General features: G+C 41.7%; 3 protein-coding genes across 3 annotated transcripts in view; 1 reads left to right on the plus strand and 2 right to left on the minus strand.

Moving 5' to 3' along the window:
• The window catches only part of LOC135334531 (serine/threonine-protein kinase Nek8-like), an 81,998-nt gene that overhangs the window by 6,696 nt on the left and 53,648 nt on the right, over positions 1 to 21,654 (minus strand). The gene's annotated exons all lie outside the window — the stretch shown is intronic.
• LOC135334526 (hemicentin-1-like) lies at positions 45 to 18,321 on the plus strand. The gene is made up of 42 exons (XM_064529745.1): positions 45 to 239; positions 1,603 to 1,941; positions 2,004 to 2,399; positions 2,458 to 2,769; positions 2,824 to 3,174; positions 3,249 to 3,506; positions 3,561 to 3,830; positions 3,901 to 4,215; positions 4,372 to 4,701; positions 4,804 to 5,118; positions 5,248 to 5,580; positions 6,108 to 6,410; positions 6,463 to 6,798; positions 6,906 to 7,217; positions 7,295 to 7,624; positions 7,956 to 8,267; positions 8,408 to 8,761; positions 8,818 to 9,186; positions 9,269 to 9,574; positions 9,761 to 10,210; positions 10,313 to 10,642; positions 10,846 to 10,949; positions 11,005 to 11,218; positions 11,337 to 11,794; positions 11,980 to 12,073; positions 12,401 to 12,503; positions 12,754 to 12,793; positions 12,856 to 12,916; positions 13,348 to 13,445; positions 13,954 to 14,044; positions 14,125 to 14,198; positions 14,392 to 14,646; positions 14,812 to 14,969; positions 15,225 to 15,360; positions 15,486 to 15,632; positions 15,871 to 15,964; positions 16,146 to 16,222; positions 16,449 to 16,583; positions 16,835 to 16,966; positions 17,173 to 17,330; positions 17,571 to 17,706; positions 18,056 to 18,321. The coding sequence occupies exons 1-42, from the start codon at positions 173 to 175 to the stop codon at positions 18,128 to 18,130; spliced, it is 9,528 nt and encodes a 3,175-aa protein (XP_064385815.1). The 5' UTR covers positions 45 to 172; the 3' UTR covers positions 18,131 to 18,321.
• LOC135334533 (uncharacterized) lies at positions 19,455 to 21,495 on the minus strand. The gene is made up of 3 exons (XM_064529758.1): positions 21,297 to 21,495; positions 21,018 to 21,103; positions 19,455 to 20,842 (listed from the first exon to the last, which is right to left on the minus strand). Exons 1-3 carry the CDS (start codon positions 21,443 to 21,445, stop codon positions 19,581 to 19,583), a joined length of 1,497 nt encoding a protein of 498 aa, XP_064385828.1. The 5' UTR covers positions 21,446 to 21,495; the 3' UTR covers positions 19,455 to 19,580.

The following is a 21,654-nucleotide window of genomic DNA, read 5'->3' on the forward strand; positions in this document are numbered from 1 at the left end:
AACCATCCAACTGAGGGCGTGGCTGGTTTGCACAGCAAGTTTTTCCACCCTTTCCTGTCAGTTGTCTGCACTAAAGCTGCTAATTAGCCTCTAAGAATTAGCTAATAGCGATCCAATAGTGATCCAAAGACTGCGCTCTGTGTCCAAGAAGCTCTACACAAGACAACTGGACATGGCAGCTACCGTTTGCTGTCCTAAGCTGCTGTTGACTGTTGTGCTGTTATATGGCTGCATTACATGTGAGGCTTGTACTGTTGTTGTAGCTACAAGTGTCTGCAAACATAATTGTACTCTTTGATGCCTTGCCCTAGGCATGTTATATAGGTAACAAAAGCCTACTGAGTTGACTCTGGTGATATCAGCTGAGCACAACTTGATGAACGTGGTTAGCTAGATTCTATGTGTGAAAGTCGTTGTTTCAGTAGCTACTGCCCAGAATGAATCTAAACGTGCTGTAAGACTCTGTTCTCTGTTCAATTGACCTGTATCTAATTGCCCTAGCCCTATGGCTGCATTGTGAGATATGCACAGATCCACAGAATTACACTGGTGGCCCAATACAATCAAGCCAGAGATACATATATGAGTTTCCTGTAATTATCGAGAGTGGAATAATTTGTATTGGCATGACTATAATACTCTCGTGCCCTTCAGTTCAAGTCTAGGAATCTCCCACACTCCATATATTCACTGCATACCCACTTGGTATTAGATAAACAGTTTTTACAGGAACTGAAACAGTATAATTATTATGCATTTGCAATGCTGTAGAGCGAATGAGAATTCCACTAATACACTATACATGTTGCTTTTGTTAGTGGTGAGTGTACTGTGTTTGCTGCTGTGTTGCGGAGGGAACAGTTGATGTTTGTGCATGCCTCGGCCAGTTATTTTATGTTCTTACCAGGACGTTTGTTGTTGTAACAACGTGTTTTTAAGAATAGGCACTATATAGGATAGACCAGGTGTTGATATAAGCATCTGGTGGACCACTCAAACCAACTGAAAAGTTGTAAATAGTTGAGGGGTATTCTGTCTGTGATGTGTATTTTCAACTTACTGATTAGTTTCAATCCACCTCAGCTGTCGATAACCTCGTAATTGTTGTATTTATTAGAAATTCGACTATAAAAGCAAAATCTACGTTTATGTGTACTGTTTTTGGTGTGCATTTTAGTCTACACTACTGTGCTGATGCTTGATGCTCAAGATCAATGAAAGTCACACTGTACAACTAAATCAGTTGCCATACACTGTCCTTACATAGAGTTCCTATAGTATTCACGTTGCCCAAGTTTGTTTGGTCATCTCTTTCTTACATAGATTTATTGTTGTGACGAGATATTCATTGCTGATAAGGCAGTCTCCTTTTTCGACTGTACTGTGCATGTATGTAGTTATCCTAATTGGCATGTAGTATAAATAAGTGCCTATGAAAACTATGGTTGTTTGTGTGCAAATGTGGTTGTTAATGAGCCGCTATTAATGTATTGTAGTGTACACTTGGTCAATTGGGCAATGATACCGATTAAGGAATGTCTTAAGGATGATGTCAAACTAATTTTGCATAGCTCACAGAAATACACGTTTCTACTTTTTCAGCTTCCCACTCCCAGTTGACAGTCCTCACTAGACCTGAAGCCCTCGTCTCTTCCAGTGGCAGTGTGGTTGAGGGAACAGTGATCCAGATCTACTGTACTGTAGAGGGTGACACCACTGCCACCTTCACATGGATTCTCAATGGGAACTCTCTGTTGAATGATCCACCTCACATTCGTATCAGGGAAGACAATCTCCCTGAGCGTTCAGCATCATTGCTCACTGATGACTCCACATCTGTGCTCACTGTGGACAACGTCAGAGCCTCTGATGATGGAGTCTACCAGTGCACTGTTACTAGTGGAGCTACTTCTGGCAATGGAACTGCTGTCACACTAACAGGTACGAATGTGTGTAAACAAACCTTTCAAAGTAGACGTTTGTTTCTCTGCTATATATAACAGTGTCCTCTACTGCTGATGGGACATTGATGTTGACTAATCAGCCCTCTCTCAATGAACCTGTTGACCTCTTTGCTTCCTTCAATGACAACCGTACTGGGATAGCTCTTGGTGGCACTGTCGATAGTTCTCTACTGACATGCACTGCTGGACACCAAGGTGATGGAGTGGTGGACTATCCCGCCCCCTCTGTGGTGTGGGTGAGGAGCGGACAAGTTGTGAATGACACTGACTCACGAATCACCATCGCCTCGACCACAATGACTAACGGACAAGTGACCAGTTCTCTGACTATCATTAACTTTGGACTGTCTGATGCAGGAGTGTACCAGTGTGTCTTCACTGATGACAGTGATGGTGGGGAGGTCATCACATCAATACCTTATCAATTGGATACAGGTATGAAATGTGCCGTGAATTGAATATACAACAAACATGAGACGTTGTGTAATTTCAGGTAATACCATTCTTATTGAGAGAGTCTCTCCTGAGGTCATCATTTTACGTCCTCCTGAGAAGCTGGTCATTGAAGTGAGAGTGTCAGGAGAGTATGAATTGATGTTTTGGGGTGTAGGCACTGCAAGCACTTTAATACCTGGTCTATTGCGTCCTCAAGAGCTTCCCAACTATTTTGAGACATTTGTACGAGACAACACCACTGCTGATGATGAGGGGTTCTATATTGTTCAGCCTCAACGTAAAGCTTCAACAATTCAAACTCATGTCGTCACACCAACTGGTGGTGTTGATTTTGGGGTTATTGCGCCAGGTATAGCATTGATATTGTATGAACCAACTCATTAATGTATTTCTAATTTCACAGTCGATGCTAACACAACATCTCTCAGCAACTCTACTGTTGTGATCCCCGAGGGAGAGAGTGTAGACATCTCCTGCAGATCAGTGGGAGCTCCCGTTCCTAGTATCACATGGGAGTTCAACAACCAGACCACTGACTTTGAGCAGACAGACACAGAGACACCATTTGCAACTACACTGACTGGAACTATTGGAAACAGAGGTGTTGACGTAACTCCTGGTAACATTGAGTCGTCCCTCCATATTGTGAGTGCCACATACCCTGATCATGATGGAGTGTACACTTGTATTGGAACCAACTCTGATGACCTCACTGTCGCCAGCAGCAGTGCCTTCATCACCGTACAAGTTAATGGTGAGTTACACAAAATCGATTATTGTATATTATTTACACAAAATCGATATTATGCTCCATCATTCACAATGCAGTTATTCCTGAAGTAGAGATCAATACTACTGATACTCTTGTCGGCATCGGAAATGACGTCATCATCACCTGCTCCGTACTTAGGGGAAATCCCTCCAATTACATGTTCACCATTACTAACACTGATACTGGCAATACAACAACTGGACCAACACGTATTTTGACTGACATTCAGATGACCGATGTTGGTACCTATCGTTGTGATGTCACCAATGATGCTGGAACTGGGACCAGTAATACTGTGACAATAGAGCTGGGAGGTATGAAATCTAACTACGTATACCTAACTGCACTCATATCTCTCAACTATGCAGACCCTCCTGTTGTGACCACCATTCAGCCGGACCCTGTGATACTGAACACCACTGTGGACCTGGTTTGTGTTGTAACTGGAGACACTCCTATAGAAATTGTTTGGGAGCGGTTTGATGTAGCCAGTACTGTAGAAGTTGTTTACACTGGGAATGACACAACTGGTGGAAACTTCAGTTTAATAGCAACTGTAGACAAGTATGGGATGTACCGATGTAATGCAACTAGTCGTTTTGGAATGGACTCTTCTTCCATTTTCATCATTCAAGCTGGTTAGTTTGTGTTATTGTCATGATCAGTATAATAAATGTAGTAATGAATGTATATTCTCTTTCTGCACAGTTGGTCCCACCTTTCTTGCTGATGGTGCTGACATCGAATTTGTAGTTGGTTCCACTCTCACCTTGACTGTGACCATCACTGACTTCAACCTTCCACTGACTGAGATCACCTGGTTCATTGATGGTGTTCCAGCTACAGCCGTCACTGGGAGAACTGGAGCCCTCATCATCACAAACACCAGCACCACCACTCCACCAGCCACCATCACACTCACTCTAGACCCTGTTCAGCTACCCAGTGAGAGTGGCCTGTATTCTGTGACAGCCGTCAATCCTGCTGGGATGGACACCACTACCTTTAATGTTACTGTCACTGGTGAGTGAAGAAGTATTGTACCATTCCCGTTCTTTTTATTTCTGTCTAGAAACATTAATTCATTCAATGTGCAAGTATTCTAGGCTTGTTTCAAATAAAGGCATAGACTTGTTTGGGTACACAAAGTGCATGTATGATTACCACTGTTTACTACAGCCCCTGCTAACATCACATTCCCCGCTGATTTGGTTGACCTACTCGTGTCCGAGGGAAATCAAACCACCCTGACATGTACTGCTCGTGGACCCCCAGCACCTGTGTTTGTGTGGTATAGGGGAAGTGATGTTGTTGACATTGCTGATGCCAGGCTTCAAATTTCTACAATGGAAATATCGAATGTGACAACTGGTTTTATTTACGTAACTTCTCTGCTCAACATCACACAAGTCAACAGAACTGACTTTGGTATGTTCAGATGTGAGGCCTCTAACACCATACTGGGTGCACCATCCAACGACACTCAGAGCTACAACCTGACTGTAAATTGTAAGTTACTAAATGAATGGTGTCTGTTGCTCGTATAGCTATTAGTTAGACATACACACAGTATGTATTCTCGCTAACCCTAACCCTAACCCTCCTGTACAGTTTCCCCCACAATTCTTGAGGACCCAGCTCCAGTGTCTGTATTTGCCCCCATCCCACTCACACTGACCTGCACAGCTGAAGGCTACCCTCGGCCAACCATAGTCTGGACAAGGACGTCTCCCACGGGAGAAGAGACTGAGTTTTCCCTACCCATGCAGGACAATATTGACCTCACAGAGACAGCTAATGGACTCAATGTAACCAGTAATCTGACCATCCTAGTAACTGATGAACTGAACACTGGAAACTGGAGCTGTAGAGCAAACAACAACTTTGGAGAGGCTGTCAGTCGTCCAGCTGAAGTCGTGATATATTGTAAGTTTATGTAATTGGAAATGTACATGTATGTACATGCAATTTGTCCATATATGACATTGTATAGTCTTCATTGTACACAATATCTTAATTGCAAACGTCTTTTTGCGTTTTCTCCCTTTGATACAGTTGGAGCTCAAATTGTATCTCCAATGAGTGGAGAAATTTTCCGAGTCAATGAGACAGAAAACATCACCTTTACATGTGTGGCCATTGGACTACCTCCTCCCACCATCTCCTTCTTCAATGGAGACCAACTACTCAGACTGCCTCGATTTATCGTAGAGACCCAACCAGCTGAGCTGTTACCCAATACAACGTTTCTAGTGACTGCTTCACTTACTCTTATCAATGCTATGGATGGGGACAGTGGTGATGAGGGAATATGTCGAGCCATGAATACTGTGGAAGAACTGAACGAAACGAGATTGGATGAAGTTAGCATTGAGGTGGTGGTGAATGGTGAGCGGTTATAATTACATAGAGTATTATAAAGATGCCGAGTTGACTAGATCAGCAAGGCCATTAATACGAACAATCTTACAGAATGTCATGTGCTTATATGCAGGTTCATACATGTACAAATACCCAAACACGTGTACATGTTATAATGAACTAGTGTGCGTTAATATTAATATTGGTATAATTATGCTAACTTGCACATACATTAAATAAATCAAACAAAGCATCTGTGATTGTATTGTTTGTTAGTAATTAAGTACTAAAATGGTAAGTGGTTATTGAGTGCTGTTATTTTAATGTCTATGCAATTATCTTTTTTCTACACGGCTACTCAAGCATGTATACAAACATTGTTTATATGTAGTGTGTTCGTTCATGTACAGTATGTTTGTGTGGTACAAGTACTCACACTCTAATGTGTACGTTGTGCCTATAGTCTCACAACGTGTGTTATCTCACATACCGGTATTATATGCTTTGTTTGCACATTTGATTGTGAGTTAGTATGTAACCACCCCCCACTCCAGTTGCTCCATCCATCACGGTTCCTCCTGTGGACGTCAGTGTGGTCGCTCCTAATCCTGCCTTGTTCTCCTGCACTGCTGACGGTGTTCCCAGACCAACCATCTCCTGGCTCAGGAGAGACAATGGGACTGAAGTCGATGTCACTACAGACTCCAATGTACAGATTAATAACGCTCCTATTAATCGTACTATCGTGAGCAATCTCACATTCAACGAGGCTCAGCCAGTCAGGTCGGGAGTGTACATCTGTGTTGCCTCTAACTTGCTTGGATCAGCTACAGAGATGGCACAGCTAACTGTTAATGGTAGGTGTGCATGTCTTTTAATGGGCTAAAATACACTATAAATTTTATACAGATCTACCTCGGATCCTCACTCCTGTGATCAATTTCAATTACACTGTGAATGAAGGCGAATCAGTCACATTCAACTGCTCTGCTAGTGGTATTCCAGCACCAAGGATCAGCTGGTTCAGGAATGGATCAGCTACCAGTATTAACAATACTCGATTTTCCATATCTCAATCTCAAGTTGATGATAACTATGAGCTATCTGACAACAGGGGCACTGGTTTCCTAGTTACCTCACAGCTTACAATCTCAGCCACACGAGACGAGGACTCCGGACAGTATCAGTGCCGGGCTGAGAATGATGTCGGGAATACAACAAGAGAGTTTGAGTTGGTTGTGCAAAGTAAGTAATCAGTTATGGTAGTATAATTATTTGTACACTATATCACTTGCATGTCGTGTGATGTGCATTTAAGAATACAATGTACTTTACATATTGTGACTGCCCAGTTGCTACTGATATCACCATGGACCCTGATGATGTTGATGTCACTGAGGGAATGTCAGCCCCATTCCTGTGTGCAGCCACTGGCCGGCCACTTCCTAGCATCACCTGGTACAGGGATGGCACCAACGACTCACTCCTGCCTGTGAATGTGTCTGATCCAAGAGTTATTGTGACTGAGACTGCGATGGCAGAAAGACAGCTAATTAGTAACTTGACTATAAACGATGTCCTCCCCTCTGACAGTAATGTGTATCGCTGTATTGCTGAGAATGATGTAGACAGTGACATGCGTAATGCAACCCTAACAGTCAATGGTGAGTCGTCTTCTGTAGTTATCTGCACCCTAAAATTCAGGACAAATCGATCACATTTATGTTTTATTCTGTTACAGTGTTGCCAGTGGTGACTAGTGTGCATCCTGAAGTCGGACTAACAAACTACACTGTGAATGAAACAGACTCTATTATTTTCGAGTGTACAGCCACTGGTATCCCTGCTCCTGTGATAGACTTTAACTTTGGTAACATCACGGCTAGAGTTGACGTTAAGGAGAGCTCTGTACCTGTTGAAGTAACAAGAAACCAAGATGGAGAAACCGTGTACCAAGTTACAAAAACTGCCATGATTAACAGAACAATGGACTCCGACTCTGGAGTGTACATGTGTGTGGTGAATAATGAGTATGGAATGGACCAGGAATCATTTCAACTCACTATACAAGGTATAATGCCGTAATTAAGTACTGACTGTGTAATTGATGATTTATTTACCGTGGCTTATTATAAACGGGTGTTTTCAGATTTTTCTCTGTTTTTAGGTTACTAATTTTGACTGATATATGTAGCAAATTGATTAGCACAATATTATTTTGTCAAAGATGTATAAGTATGAGGTTGAATAGAAAGTTTGGAGTCAGATACAAATTTTAAGTAAATTATAGTACACATTTGTAATTGAAGTATAGGTATGTTGGTTCACTATCTTGTTTTGCATTGTTGTGATAACTACACTATATATACACTGTACATACATGTACCTTCAATCCAATGCAGTGTCTCCAACTATCACTCAAAGCCCAGTGGATGTCACCATCATTAAAGGCAACAAAACTGTGTTTGTTTGTCAGGCCAGTGCTCGTCCCAAACCAGCTGTCAACTGGGACTATTACGATCCAGTCTCAAACTCCACCTCTCGTGTCATGGATGGTGCTGATTATGAGATTACTGAAGCAATGGATGATGACAGAATTTTGACGAGCACTTTTACAGTACTGTCCACTAATGTGTCTGATTTCGGAGAGTACAGGTGTACAGCTATTAATGTGGTGGGAATGGTCAGCGCAACTGCAAGTCTTTCTGTACATGGTGAGTTAACAGATATCTACTTAATCAGGATATAGTTATGTGTGTGTGATTCAACATTTCGCCCAAGATTTCTTTGCAAGTACATGTATATTCTTTTGCTATAAGCAGGGTGATTGAAAAGTGCCATGTACTCCTTGCAGTTCGTCCAATGATCACCTCCCTGGAGCCTGGAGATATGTTGGTGGTAAACCAGACTAACTCAGCGACCTTTGTCTGCACAGCCACTGGACTACCCACTCCACTAGTGCAGTGGTATCGAGGTGACCTCCTCCTCAATGGAACTGGAATGGACATTAACTCACGAGTGGAACTGAATAACACGATTATGTACGGGTCACTAGGGCAGATTAGCACAGTGATAAGTATGATCACTATCACTGACACAATTGGTGGTGATTCAGACACATACTCTTGTGTGGCCAGTAATGCTCTAATTAACAATGGTGTGATGGAGGACGGAAGAGATCAACAAGACGTTACTCTCTTTGTTCAAGGTAATGTAATTATTTCATTATTGCATTGGATCAAACGGTGTTGTATCTCACTACAGTTCCACCTGAAGTCACTTCCTTGGCTGTTAATCGGAGAATAACAGCTAATGAGTCAGAATCAGCTACTCTTAGTTTCAGTATTGAGAAGGCCTCCCCTGTTGTCATGGTGTCTAATATTCGCTGGTACTACTCGGCTAACTTTTCCTTGCCATTGTTGGCTAGTGGTTTTGAGTTTCAAGAGATTACAAGTCTGACAAATCGTACATTAAAATCTAACCTCACCTTCTCCAGTGATCGTCTCACCCTGACCATTGGCAATATTGTTCAAGCTCGCATTCCTGGTGAGGAAACTGATGCAGGACGATACTTTCTGCAAGCCACTAATGAAGCTGGGAGTGACAACTCATACATTGATATTGTTGTGAATGGTAAGTCTGTATAATTATTATACCTACATTCGCAAATAAATTTAATGTTGCATTCTTTTTCTATTTGCCCTAATAATTATAGGACCACCAGTGATAATCAATCCTCCAATGGATCAGGTCATAATTAACAATGGATCGAGTGCTGTGTTTTCTTGTGATGCTTTGGCATCTCCTGATCATAATGTCTCGTGGACGTTCACTGATTTCAACCAAATAATGATGAATATTGTCAGCAACATTAAGTACACCATTGTAGGTGATCGTAATGAAAGTACGTTTGGAGAGCTGACAGTAACGAATGTGACCTATGAGGACAGAGGAGTGTACACCTGCTCGGCTGCTAATACCATTGGAACTGATACCGCTTCTGCAAACCTTACTGTCCATGGTTAGTAATTATAATACTTCAACATTTTTTCCACTAAGTAATATAATTATAGCCAGCTCGAGCGTAGACTGTCAGTTCTCAACTACATATACTTTTTAACAATAATTATTATACACAATTCATGCATTTTGCATGAATTGTGTGTACTCATATACGTGTATCTACTGCTTTGTTATGCACATGTAGTGACCCCTGTGATAGTCGATACATCTGCTCTTACTGAAGTGCGACTGGGCGTACCTACTGTCCTTGTGTGTCTGGTCACTGGCTTCCCCATTCCATCCATCTCCTGGAGGAAGGACGGAGAGATTGTCAACATTTACAGTGATTCCTCACTCTTAGCAAGACTGGACGTCGTAGAATTTGCCGCGGTGTCCATGGACACGAACAGTAGTGCTGAGTTTCAGAGCAGTGGATACACAGGCAGTGGCAGCATAATGGGCCTGCTCATGATGTACACTGATGTCACTGTGGATCAAGTACGTCAGTTGGGAGAGCTTGGAGTTGTCGGGTTGCTGTCGTTTGAAAAGACGGTGAGGGAGGACACTGGGAACTACACGTGCACTGGAACCAACATGCTTCTTGAGACAACCACATTGAGTGAAGTATCCAACAATATACCTCTGTTTATCTTAGGTAAGTGCTTTCCGTACTCTCAGAATGGCATGATTGTGTAACACTAGCAACGTGTTTAAAAATCATCGGGTGAGTGACTGAGTGTGTCATTTTAACCTACAGAGCATCCAGACTCCCCTGCTAATGTGAGCACTCGTGATGTTGGTGCTCGCTGGGTGGTTCTTAGTTGGATACCCTCTTTTGACGGCAACAGACCAGTGACCAATTTTTCCTTGTACATACGCTCTGTGGATGTCTCAGACAGTTCCCCTCTGATCAGTACCCTCAATCCTAGTGACTTGATGAGCTCTGCAGGGGAGCTTTTGTACAATGTTTCAATGCAGGGGGTCATTCTCCCCTACACCAACTACTCCTTCACTATAGACGCCTGCAATAACATCGGCTGCAGCAATCAGAGTGACCCGTCTCCTATAGTTACGACTGATCAGGACGGTAAGGCAGCACTTAATGTAGCATACGTACATGTCAGTAGTAGCACACATTTAATTCTTCAAGTCTACATTCACATAATTATCTGTATGTGCCGTAACATCCTGCCGTTACATACAGGTATACTAAAATTATTGTCTCGCCGGACTTGTAAACATAACTATATTACATGCAGTACCTAAGTATACTTATTGCTCTCTCAACAGCCTCTTCCCTGCCCACTGGATTGACGGCTGAGCCCACTGAGACAAATATCACACTGACCTGGACAGAACCAGACGTGCCAAATGGAGTCATCACTCACTATGAGGTATGTTAGTGTGTGTTGAATGTCAACCCTGATTTATTGACGTCTACTTATCCAGGTTTCATTTGTCGGGATCAGAGAATACGCTCCAAGCTTCAGTCACCCAGATACCACTCTGTTTTCTTTAGGAGACGTTTATTCTCCAGCCAATAACAATTTTGGAACAACTCTGATCGACCTTTTCCCTAACACTCAGTACACAGTGTCAGTGTTTCCAGTCAACGGAGCTGGCAATGGAATGCCAGCTACCAGTACTGTGAACACACTGAATGGTGAGTTACATTCACTTTCTGTTTGCTTAGAGTTCCACATTTTTTCTGCATATTTACCTCCTAGAATATTTATTCTTTCCCCAAGTATTTGTTCAGCTGCTATTTATTCTGTCCCCAGCTCCCCCACCTCCTGCTGTTGTTGAGCCGTCGTCAGTTTCTGGAGAGGAGGTCATTAACAGCGACCCACAAACAGTCACTATTGGTGTTGCCTCGTTCTCAGAAGACAATGTTGTCATAACTCACTATCAAGTCATTGTGGTCTTCCTTCCTGAAGGAACAGCAATAAGCGATCTAAACTCAGACTCAAAGGTTCAATTTCCCCAGCAAGATATTGGAACCTATGCTGACCTTTCTTGCAATAGCAAACCTTCTTCCCCATATGCTTATATCACTGCTGAGATGAGTGGTGACCTCTATAAGGGCCTCACAGGAGACAAGTTTGTGGTTGGACAGGATAATGACGATGATGTGAATTCTCCGAATGACCGTCCTGATCGTTACACCAATGGACTGCTGTGTTTCGCTACAAGCTACACTTTCTTTGTACGTGCATTCTCAGCATCTGGCTCAAATCAGGTGAGCTTAACAAGATTGTGCGTGGATATAATGACTAACAAAATGTAGTTGAAATTAGTGGATGGACCCTCCCAAATTTTGAGTTTGAGTGCACATGTTAGAAAGATTGTGCTATAATGACGGATTGTTATACGTATATGAATGCCTTTTTTGTATTTCATTAAATGTATGGTGTGTTGCCTTAGATGGGACGCAGAGCAGTGAGACAGGCTGATCCAGATAACAGACAGTATGATGACTTTGCATCCAGTGGATATGTCCAATCTACTGCTGAAATTCGTAAGTACACATAAAGTACATGTACTGGATGTTGATGTGCCATTTCACTCGTTTGTTTTACCTGCATACAGTACATGTATAAACAAATTCCACTTTGCGTTTATACTAATACTAGTATAGTCACATACCATTAACATTAAATCAACAGCATGAACAACCTAGTCAGCATCTTTAAAGCAGGCGTACCAAGGTCTCTTTGGACAGAGCGATAACTTGTGCTCTTCCAGCATACACTTAGCCACCTGCACCCCACACGCCCACGGACAAGACACACCCACAAACTAACAGACACTAATGCACAAACACCCCCCCTCACCCCCTTTACAGCCCCTGCTCCAACAAACTCCACTGCAATCATTGTAGCCATCATTGTGGTTCTTCTGGTGATCATTGTGGTTGTGGTCGTTGTAGTGGTGATTGTCATTTTCGTGTAAGTTACCTCGGTACACAATCTCATAATTATAGGCTCCAGTTGCATTGTGATTTGGTGTTTAGATGTACGTATATAGGCTCATTTGGTGGTTAATGATCCAAGAACCACTGTTATATCCAAAGGCCTCCAAAATTTAATGGTATTTATAATTGATTTATACTTTTAACTAATGATACAATGCTTCAAGCTTATTTGTCTCCAGTTGCTAGTTATACATGTGTATGCTATTTTTTTTTGCTGTTATTAGGAGGCGTGGTCGAAAGTACGAATACAAGACAAACAACGAGGTATGCATTGTAATAGTGCTGCATGGTTTTGTTAGCCGTTAATATGCTGTACTCCATTCCAGACTGACAATGGAATTGGTGTGGAGACACTCAAGCTAACGGACTACAGACCACCAGATGAAGGTATGTAGTGCACTGGCTGTGTTTGAATGCTGAGGTACAATGACAATAACATGTTGTGTTCTTAGCTCAGTGCACTGGTTGTGTTTGAATGCTGAGGTACAATGTACAATAACATGTTGTGTTCTTAGCTCACACAAGTGTCTGCGAGCATTAATTACATGCATGTGTATTTAATTTCACTGAGTAGCCATTAGGTATGTATCACCTATGATAGCAACCACAGCCCACATGTGATCAAATTTCACAGTACATTTGTGTGAGAACCACCGTCCAAAATACTTTCCACACTTGATCGCTGAAAACTCATTGGGTGTAACTAAATTAGTACTGTTTTGCTGCCCAGTGCATTTATGCAATCATTCTGATAATTGATTATGGAGCCAGTGAATCCATCACAAACCAGTATACTCAATACCCCTCCCCCATGAAAGGTTCTGTTGTGCGTCATCCCATCCCTCTCTCCGTGCTTTCCTCCCACTGTGAGAGGATGCATACCAACGAGAACTGCGGCTTCGGAGAGGAGTACAGGGTGAGTGTGTGTGGTGTGTGGGTGTGAGTGTGTGTAATAGAGTGTCATGTGCGATTTAGACAATTAAGCAACTATAAGTTAAAACTTGTTGGTCGTAAGAAAGATTTTTATATTTGTAACAGCAGCTATACGTACATTATTCGATCAATCAGTCTTTGTGATGTCCAGACACTATAAATAGTGAACTTGTTGAGTATTAATGCAGTATAGGCTAGTTAAGTTTTTGTTACATTGCTATTGCAAGCTTTAATTGATGTGGTGTCCTAACAAATAGTATCCCATAGCTAAGAGTCATTTCTCAGCACGGATGCATACATATATGTACTAGTACTGTAGGTCTAAGTTGTTTCATAATCAATGGGAAATATGTATATACAAACACCAAATATTGTGTAGAGTGAGGTTTAGTATACACGTGTTGGTTGTTTAAGTAAATGCTCCATTGTAATCGTAAGTTGCAATGTACATGTACATGGTTGTATTATGGTGCACCTGTTTATGCTTACAGATCATCCAAGAGAAGTCCCCTAAAAAAGCTGTGGACATCTGCACTACCCCAGATAACAAACCCAGGAATCGCTATGCCAACATCCAGTGCTGTAAGTATTGATTCACGTATGTATTCACAAAGCAACTGATTAATTGGTGTTGCATGACCGATCTCCTCCCCCCTGCATAGTTGACGAGACCAGAGTGGTCCTCACTTCCATTGAGGGTGCCGAGCACGACTACATCAATGCTAACTTCATTGCTGTAAGTGCATATTGTATCGGGTAAAGATCATTATGTTGAATCACTATAATGGGTAAAAATCACATTAGTAAAAACTGAATTTCAGTTATTCTGCTGCACTACTGACACTTTTACTTACAATAATTATGTGTTCCAATTTATAACTTGAGCAGATCATACAATGGTATGACCGGACCCTCCTCTTGATTTCCAGGGTTACAACCGGCCCAGGGAGTATATTGCAGCACAGGGTCCCCTGCCGGACACACTTGGAGATTTCTGGAGGATGGTATGGGATTATGACATACCGACCATTGTGATGCTCACTAACCTGGTGGAGAAGATGAAGATCAAGTGCTCCCAGTACTGGCCCAATGCAGGACACCAGCAGTATGCCAGCATTGATGTGTCTCTGGTCAACACAGTCACTCAGTCGGACTTTGTTATTCGCCACTTCCACATTAAGCAGGTGAGTCAAAGAAATGGTGTACATTAGGCATCTTGCTAGTTCGTTTGAGTGCTCAAATTGGGGCGAGAAAATGCAAGTAAAACCGTCAAAGTCTTGACAAACCCCCAACGTGTGACTATAATTATTGCTACTGTCACGTGTAACTACATACGTTAAAACTTCTAGATAAACTCTGAAGAGGTAAAGGAGGTGCGTCAGTTCCATTTTGTATCATGGCCTGACTTTGGTGTCCCTCGTCATCCTACCCCCCTCCTACACTTCCTGCGTCGGGTACGGAACATGCACTCCTATAGCAACGAGAGACCACTCCTCATTCACTGCAGGTAAATCATAGGAGACTCACTCCTTACCGAGTACTATATGCATATGAGACGTGCACGTACATGTAATTACCATTGACTCTGCACTCATGTTGCAAATAGACTCCATTCTATTTGGCCAAGTATAATATGTACACGCCCAAAAATTAATATAGAAGTGCAATCATTTATAATTATTATGTGTGTGCTATAAGCCTCCCTCTCTATAGAACCTCAATCTTTAACACTACCCGTACCTCTCCTTCCTATTTTCTGCAGTGCTGGAGTTGGTCGTACTGGTACTATGGTTACGATTGACGTGGAGCTACAAAGAGCCATGCAGGAAGGGGTGGTCGACCCGTTCAACTACGTTACCAAGCTCAGGGACCAGAGAAACCACATGGTTCAAACAGAGGTATATACCCTCTTCAGTTTTACTACACATAATTAACAATGTGTCTACCTACTACTGTATAAATTCAACCTATAGTACATGTAGCAAACAAGAAAGCTGCCTATTTTCTCACACTATACACTCAGGCTCAGTACGTGTTCCTGCATGATGCTATCATGGAGGGAATAACCAGTGGGGCTACCGAGATACGAGTGGAGAAGCTGGTGCAAAAGTATGCTGAGCTGGAGCAGGCTGATGCAGAAGGGGAAACTGGATTTCAGAAGGAGTATGGGGTGAGGAACTTTATACAGCGAATAGTTAGTATAGGCATCCGAAGGCAGCTAGTGTTGAACGGATGAATGGTTTTGTGACTAGCTATACGATTAACCACTGTCTATAATAATATTATTATCTTAATGTATCTGCGTATTACGTACGTGTTGTATTAATCATCGACAACTCTTATGTATGGTGTGAATTCACTGTTTCTGTGCTACTGCATGACTAAGTGCGTCTTATCCCCACCTGCAGCGTTTGAGACAGTTCAAGGTGGATGTGAAAGAGTTCACTGATGCAAACGATGACGCCAACAAGTTCAAGAACAGGATTTCCAATGCTCTCCCATGTAAGCTATTAGTCCTTAGGGAAGTCTCGTGTATCCATACTAGAATTTAAAATGTAAGGCAGCAAATCTTATCCCTCTGCTTTGCTCTAGCTATAGGTATAGTTATAAGCTCCCAATGTGTATACACTTATAATTATTGTCTACCAATGACGAAAGTGGTATGTGCCATTACGTTTTACAGACAACTACAACCGAGTGCACTTGCAAATGTCCCCTGGAGTGGGTGGCTCCGACTACATCAATGCAAGCTATATTGATGTGAGTTTGTTATCGAGAGTACTGTAAGAGAGAGCTCATGCATCTAAGATACGGTTTTGTAGTTACGTATATAGCAGTAAGGTTATTTGCGTTAATGCTGAGGGCTGTATTACGCAGTCCACATTCGCATTACCTCTACATGTAGATTTGATTATTAATGTCAATTTTTGTTACGCTGGGAGGTAGTGATGTGATTGTTTATTACTTCATTGTCGTTTACGTGCAGGGCTACTCCAACAAGGCCACATACATAGCCACTCAAGGTCCTCTACTCAATACGCTGAACGACTTCTGGAGGTTGGTGTGGGAGAAAGAGGTCCACGTCATTGTCATGCTCACTCAGCTAGAGGAGAAGGGGAAGGTAATAACCAGAACTGCATGTATATACTGGTGTCACTGATGGAATTGAAGTTTTGTCATTATTTTACGTTATAAAAAATGTGTCCATAACTGAAATTTCAAGTGGAATTGTAAATTTCTATGACCATGATCATTGCATGCATCCACGATAACGCAATAGTAAGAAATGCGGTCTTCTCTTCATCACTTAATTGTCAATGAGTGAACATCTTGTTGCCTTGATAACAATGTGCCTTATTACTCTGTGTATAGGAGCAATGTGCCCAGTACTGGCCCGAGGCGGTCAATTCTACTGAGAAGATGGGCAGTCTGACCGTAGAGCTGGTCAATAGCAACCAGTATGAAGACTACGTTCTCAGAGAGCTCAAGGTCTCAGACGTCACTGTGAGTGCAACTGAGTAAATTGATGTAATGATAATTTATATACGTAGCCTACTAAATAAAGTTTTCAGTGTAACACGCGTACGGCCGTTATTATAGAATCAAGAGCTAGGTTTTAAATTGAGAGCTTTCTATTTGCCAAAATTGAGCACAATATTCTTCTTTGCAGCTATGAAACTGTATTGTTTATTACCATTATACTCTTTCAGGCGACTGACGGCAAGTCCCGCACTTTGAAGCAGTATCACTTCATTGCATGGCCGGCAGAGGGTGCTCCTATGTCAGGGGCAGGGATGATCGACCTCATCGATCAGGTGAACCGTACCCAGTCACACACTGGGAACAAGCCCATCCTCGTTCACTGCAGGTGAGTGTTCCTGAGTACAGCTACATGTATATACTCTATTAGGTAGATTTACACACAATTTCAGCTTCGATCATAATTATAAGGTGTCGATACTTGTATTTGGGCTATACTACAGAATTGTACATATACGCATTACTATAGACTAAGAAACTAAAAAAGCAAGACCTGTGTATAAATAAAATGCATTTACGAAACTTTGGTTACACATTCAAAGAATAACATGTGATTTCCCTGCTGCAGTGCTGGGATTGGTCGTACTGGTGCATTCTGTGCTCTGAGCACATCCATTGATCGTGTGAAGACGGAGGGGTTGGTGGACGTGTTCCACTGTGTCAAGCACTTGAGGACACAGCGACCACACATGGTCCAGTCAGTGGTAAGTCCAGTGATGCTGCTACGTACTGTATACATGCATTGCATAATTAAATCGGGTATTATAAGCAGTGTTACTGCTACTATGCCCGTTAGTGCTTAGTAAGAGCAGTAATTTCACTAATTATATATACTAACGGTACGGGAACCGAACGGATTTCATAGGGTTCCGGAGTATTTTTCTTCACTTAAGTATTAATTAAATCTTTCGGGAGGCTGTTCCTTGGGATTATACTTTCCATGCAATAAATATGCATTGTCTTTTGTTGAGAATTTATACTCGCTGTTAGTTAAACTATAAGGATAGTAGCGTCGTAGCTCTCCCGTGTAATTACTGTCTTTTCCCTCTGCAGGAGCAATATGCATTCTGCTATGTGGCAATCCGAGAATATGTCGAGTCATTTAATTCGTACTCTAACTTTCAATAGTAACTTTCTATAGTGTGCGTTGAAACTTTTATTTTTTTGCTGCACATGCATAGTTAATAGTTGTAGGCTGTTCGAAACAATGTAGCACATAACGTAATTTCCTTGATTTTTAAGTTGTCTATAATTATGCATGCTTATTATGATTTCATGTTATATAATTATACTGTCTACTATAGCTCTATGGAATAATATATTGGTTGCACACAAAGGCCAGACACTCGGGTCCCAAATTTACCCAATGGCATACTGCATGTACAAAGTTGCTAAAATCGAGGCATGTCTATCCAATATAAAGCGTATATGTATAATTTTTCGCCTGTGTTTTGGCGTGCTCCCTCACTCAAACGTGTATGGGAGTTTTCTTAAAGGGGGGGGGAGATGTTTGGTACTTTTTATAGGTTTCAGCATCTCCAGATGTCGTTTGGCAGAAAGCCGAGAGTTACACTACAGTTTGATCCAACCTCATATCTTGATATAATTTATAGGTGTCGTCCTGCATTTCCAAGAGTACTTTGAGGCTGCCAAAAACATAAAGGATTCTCAGCACACATTCCCATCATTATTTGCAAAAGGGGAGAGGTTTGACGAGGGTATTAATTAGATGTGCACATGGATGGGTAATTGGATTGGGTTACCAATGGGAAAGGGGACCAAATTGAGGTCAGTGAGTGCATCTTTAGTTACAGTGTGTGAGAGCTATTCTCAAAAAACCATGTAATAGATTATTATAGACAAAATTAAGACGTAAACGTAGACATAAACACATGCAGCACACAACTGACACAAGAAATATAACTTTCAGTATTATTATGTTGCAGAAAAATTGTGAAGGTGAATATTCTGGATCAGTTTAAGTCAGCATTGCATTGCTGACTTCAACTGACACTTCACAATTTTTTGGCCATGAGGACGGTCGTTGTCATTTTGTCATTATGCAAAGCTCAAAAAATGCCTATTTAATACCCTTTAACTTATTATTATGCCGGCATATTTTTATTAGGGCCTATAAATAATAATTATTATGTCTAGTGAGAGCTTGTTGCAGAAATCTGCACGTGAATCAGGCGAGGTTAGTACATGTAGTAGAGATTGAAATTTTAGCTAAACTAAACGGTACAGTTACTCAACAAAAGACGTACAAATTAAACATAGAGAGTTTCTCAAAGGTGCTCGTTATAAAGCTACGGGAGTTAAATAGCTGCAATCAACCTGGTGTTGACTTCCGATCGACTATCGGTCATGTGTAGACCTAAAAAGTTTACATGTATACTTCGTCAACAATTAACATTGCTCTTATAATTAACACCAAGAAACATGCTAAAAATACACTATACAGCTATAATCATAATTACTATGCATACATTTTCTGAGGTGTCCAGGTACGTATATGTATAGTGTTTATGACATGACAATGTGCATGGATGTGTCAGAAATGTCTCTAATATCCCCCTCAATACAGCTTGGGTAGAACTTGAAGTTGCATGTGAATGTCATAGTCCTCTAAGTCCTTCTGCGTCTCTTCTTCGATAATCTCCAAAAGTCTTGGAAGCAACTTGTGTAAGGAAACCAGCCTTGTGCAAGAGTACAGTGGGGGTTGTGAATGAACGTTAATTTTTGCCATCTGGTCATCGGTTGCGTCCTCGTCTTGGCTATCAACGTCTTCTTCAAAGGTAAAGGAGTAGGTGGACTTACTGTCGATCAAATCTTGGCAAGTTTCCTCTTCACCACAGGTGTGTTCAGAGATCACACAACTCTCTGGCACAAGTTCTTCCAAATTCATGATTTCCTGTTCAGTTTGTACTTGCGGTGTGGAACTGTCTCCTAAGGACAATGCAAGGCAGGCTGTTACAGTATTGGATGTAGGAAACCCAGACTCTAGTTTAATTATCTGTGGTGGGACTTCTTTCGAAGTAGTGGCTTCCTGACTGATGAGATCCTTTTCAGTTTGTGCTTGACATCTGGAACTGTGCCCCAAAAACGATGAAATGAGGGCTCCACTGGTGATAGGACCAGACTTTTGTTGAGCAACACTTTGCAGTGTGATGTCTTTCGTGTTGGTCGAGCTGGTTACCTCTGGGCTTACCCCATCCCTAAGGAAGTTTACCTCAGTGAGAATGTTGTTGATCTTCTTGTCCAGAGCAGAATGTTTGTGCATGATTATTGTTGACTTGCACTGCTTTATTGTTTCTGAAAGAACTCCTTCGCACTCTTTTGTACATACAAGATTTCGCTCCATCCTTTTGCAGGTTTGTTTTTCCTTTAGGATCTCAACTTCTCTTTCTAGGGTTCGGATAATTGCGTTGTTCCTCTCAATTCTGGCCATAGCCTTTTCCTCTTGGCTCACGTGATCGATCTCACTCCACTTTACCTGAAGTGCCTCTTCCAGCTGCACCCTCTTCTTGGCGCACTTAACCTTATTCAGATCTTCCTTTACCTGCAATTTTTTACAGGCCAGCTTTTTCTTTAATTGCTGCCTCTTTTCTCTCATGTTCTTGTTTTGCTTAACCAGGACGGCAAGCAGCTTCTCCTCTTGACGTTCCACCTTTTTGTTCATTGATTTTGACTTGCACCTGTTTCTCTTAAAGCCAGAATCATTATCGTCTGTTTCTGCCTTCCTGGCAGCCATCATATTCACGATAGCTCCTGAAAGTGGAACTAGAGGTGGTAGCATTGTCCTGTTTGAGGACATGGAGGCCAAGTGATTTGGCACACCTGCATGTGCATGAATATATATTATAAGGCATTCATATAATATATGGAAGGGAGATCATGACATCAGAAATGGCACCTAAGTTTTGCGAGACACTTAACGAGCACTTGCTATAATACAGCTATATAATTATATAGGAGGCTTAATTAACAGACATAACAGTTCGCTTCAACTCACTAGGCATGCTTGGGCGTGGTGTTGCCCATCTTGCGGAGTCTTCTCCAAGACTGATAATACTCTGAATGTCATCTCCGTCATCATAGCTATACAGAAAGATGAAAGTGTAATGATGCACTAAAAACACAATAAGACAAGCAGGGATAATTGTTTGCCGTGTTTATGAGTCTTCGGTACATTCTTTTATTGTAATAATTATTATTATTCCCTCTATAATTATAGCTGGATTTCGACTACAATAGCTATCATAATAATTATTATCTATACTAAGAAGCTCACCCCAGAGAGTCAGGGACTGTTCTGGTGTTTCTTTCTGACGCTGGATCACCACTGGAAAATCCAGGACAGCAAGGAAAAAACACTTTGGAGAGCAGAATCTTCAATTTGGTTTGATCTCGCCGATCACCAACACCACCTCGAATCATCATCAAAAACTTGTCGAATACAATCTAGAGAAAGATCTACTTAGATGCTAGGCTATGACATTGTCACGCGCAACAGCGTCTTCCTCACTGCGCATGATCAACCTCATGAATTCGCCGCACTCCATGATCTAGCCTCGGTCCCAGGCCGATTTTTTTTAATAGAACGAAGTTGAAAAAATTAATACGGCCTGGTATTGATTGTATCTGGGCGT

This window comes from Halichondria panicea, chromosome 4 (genome assembly GCF_963675165.1).
Source record: "Halichondria panicea chromosome 4, odHalPani1.1, whole genome shotgun sequence".
Classification (NCBI taxonomy): domain Eukaryota; kingdom Metazoa; phylum Porifera; class Demospongiae; order Suberitida; family Halichondriidae; genus Halichondria; species Halichondria panicea.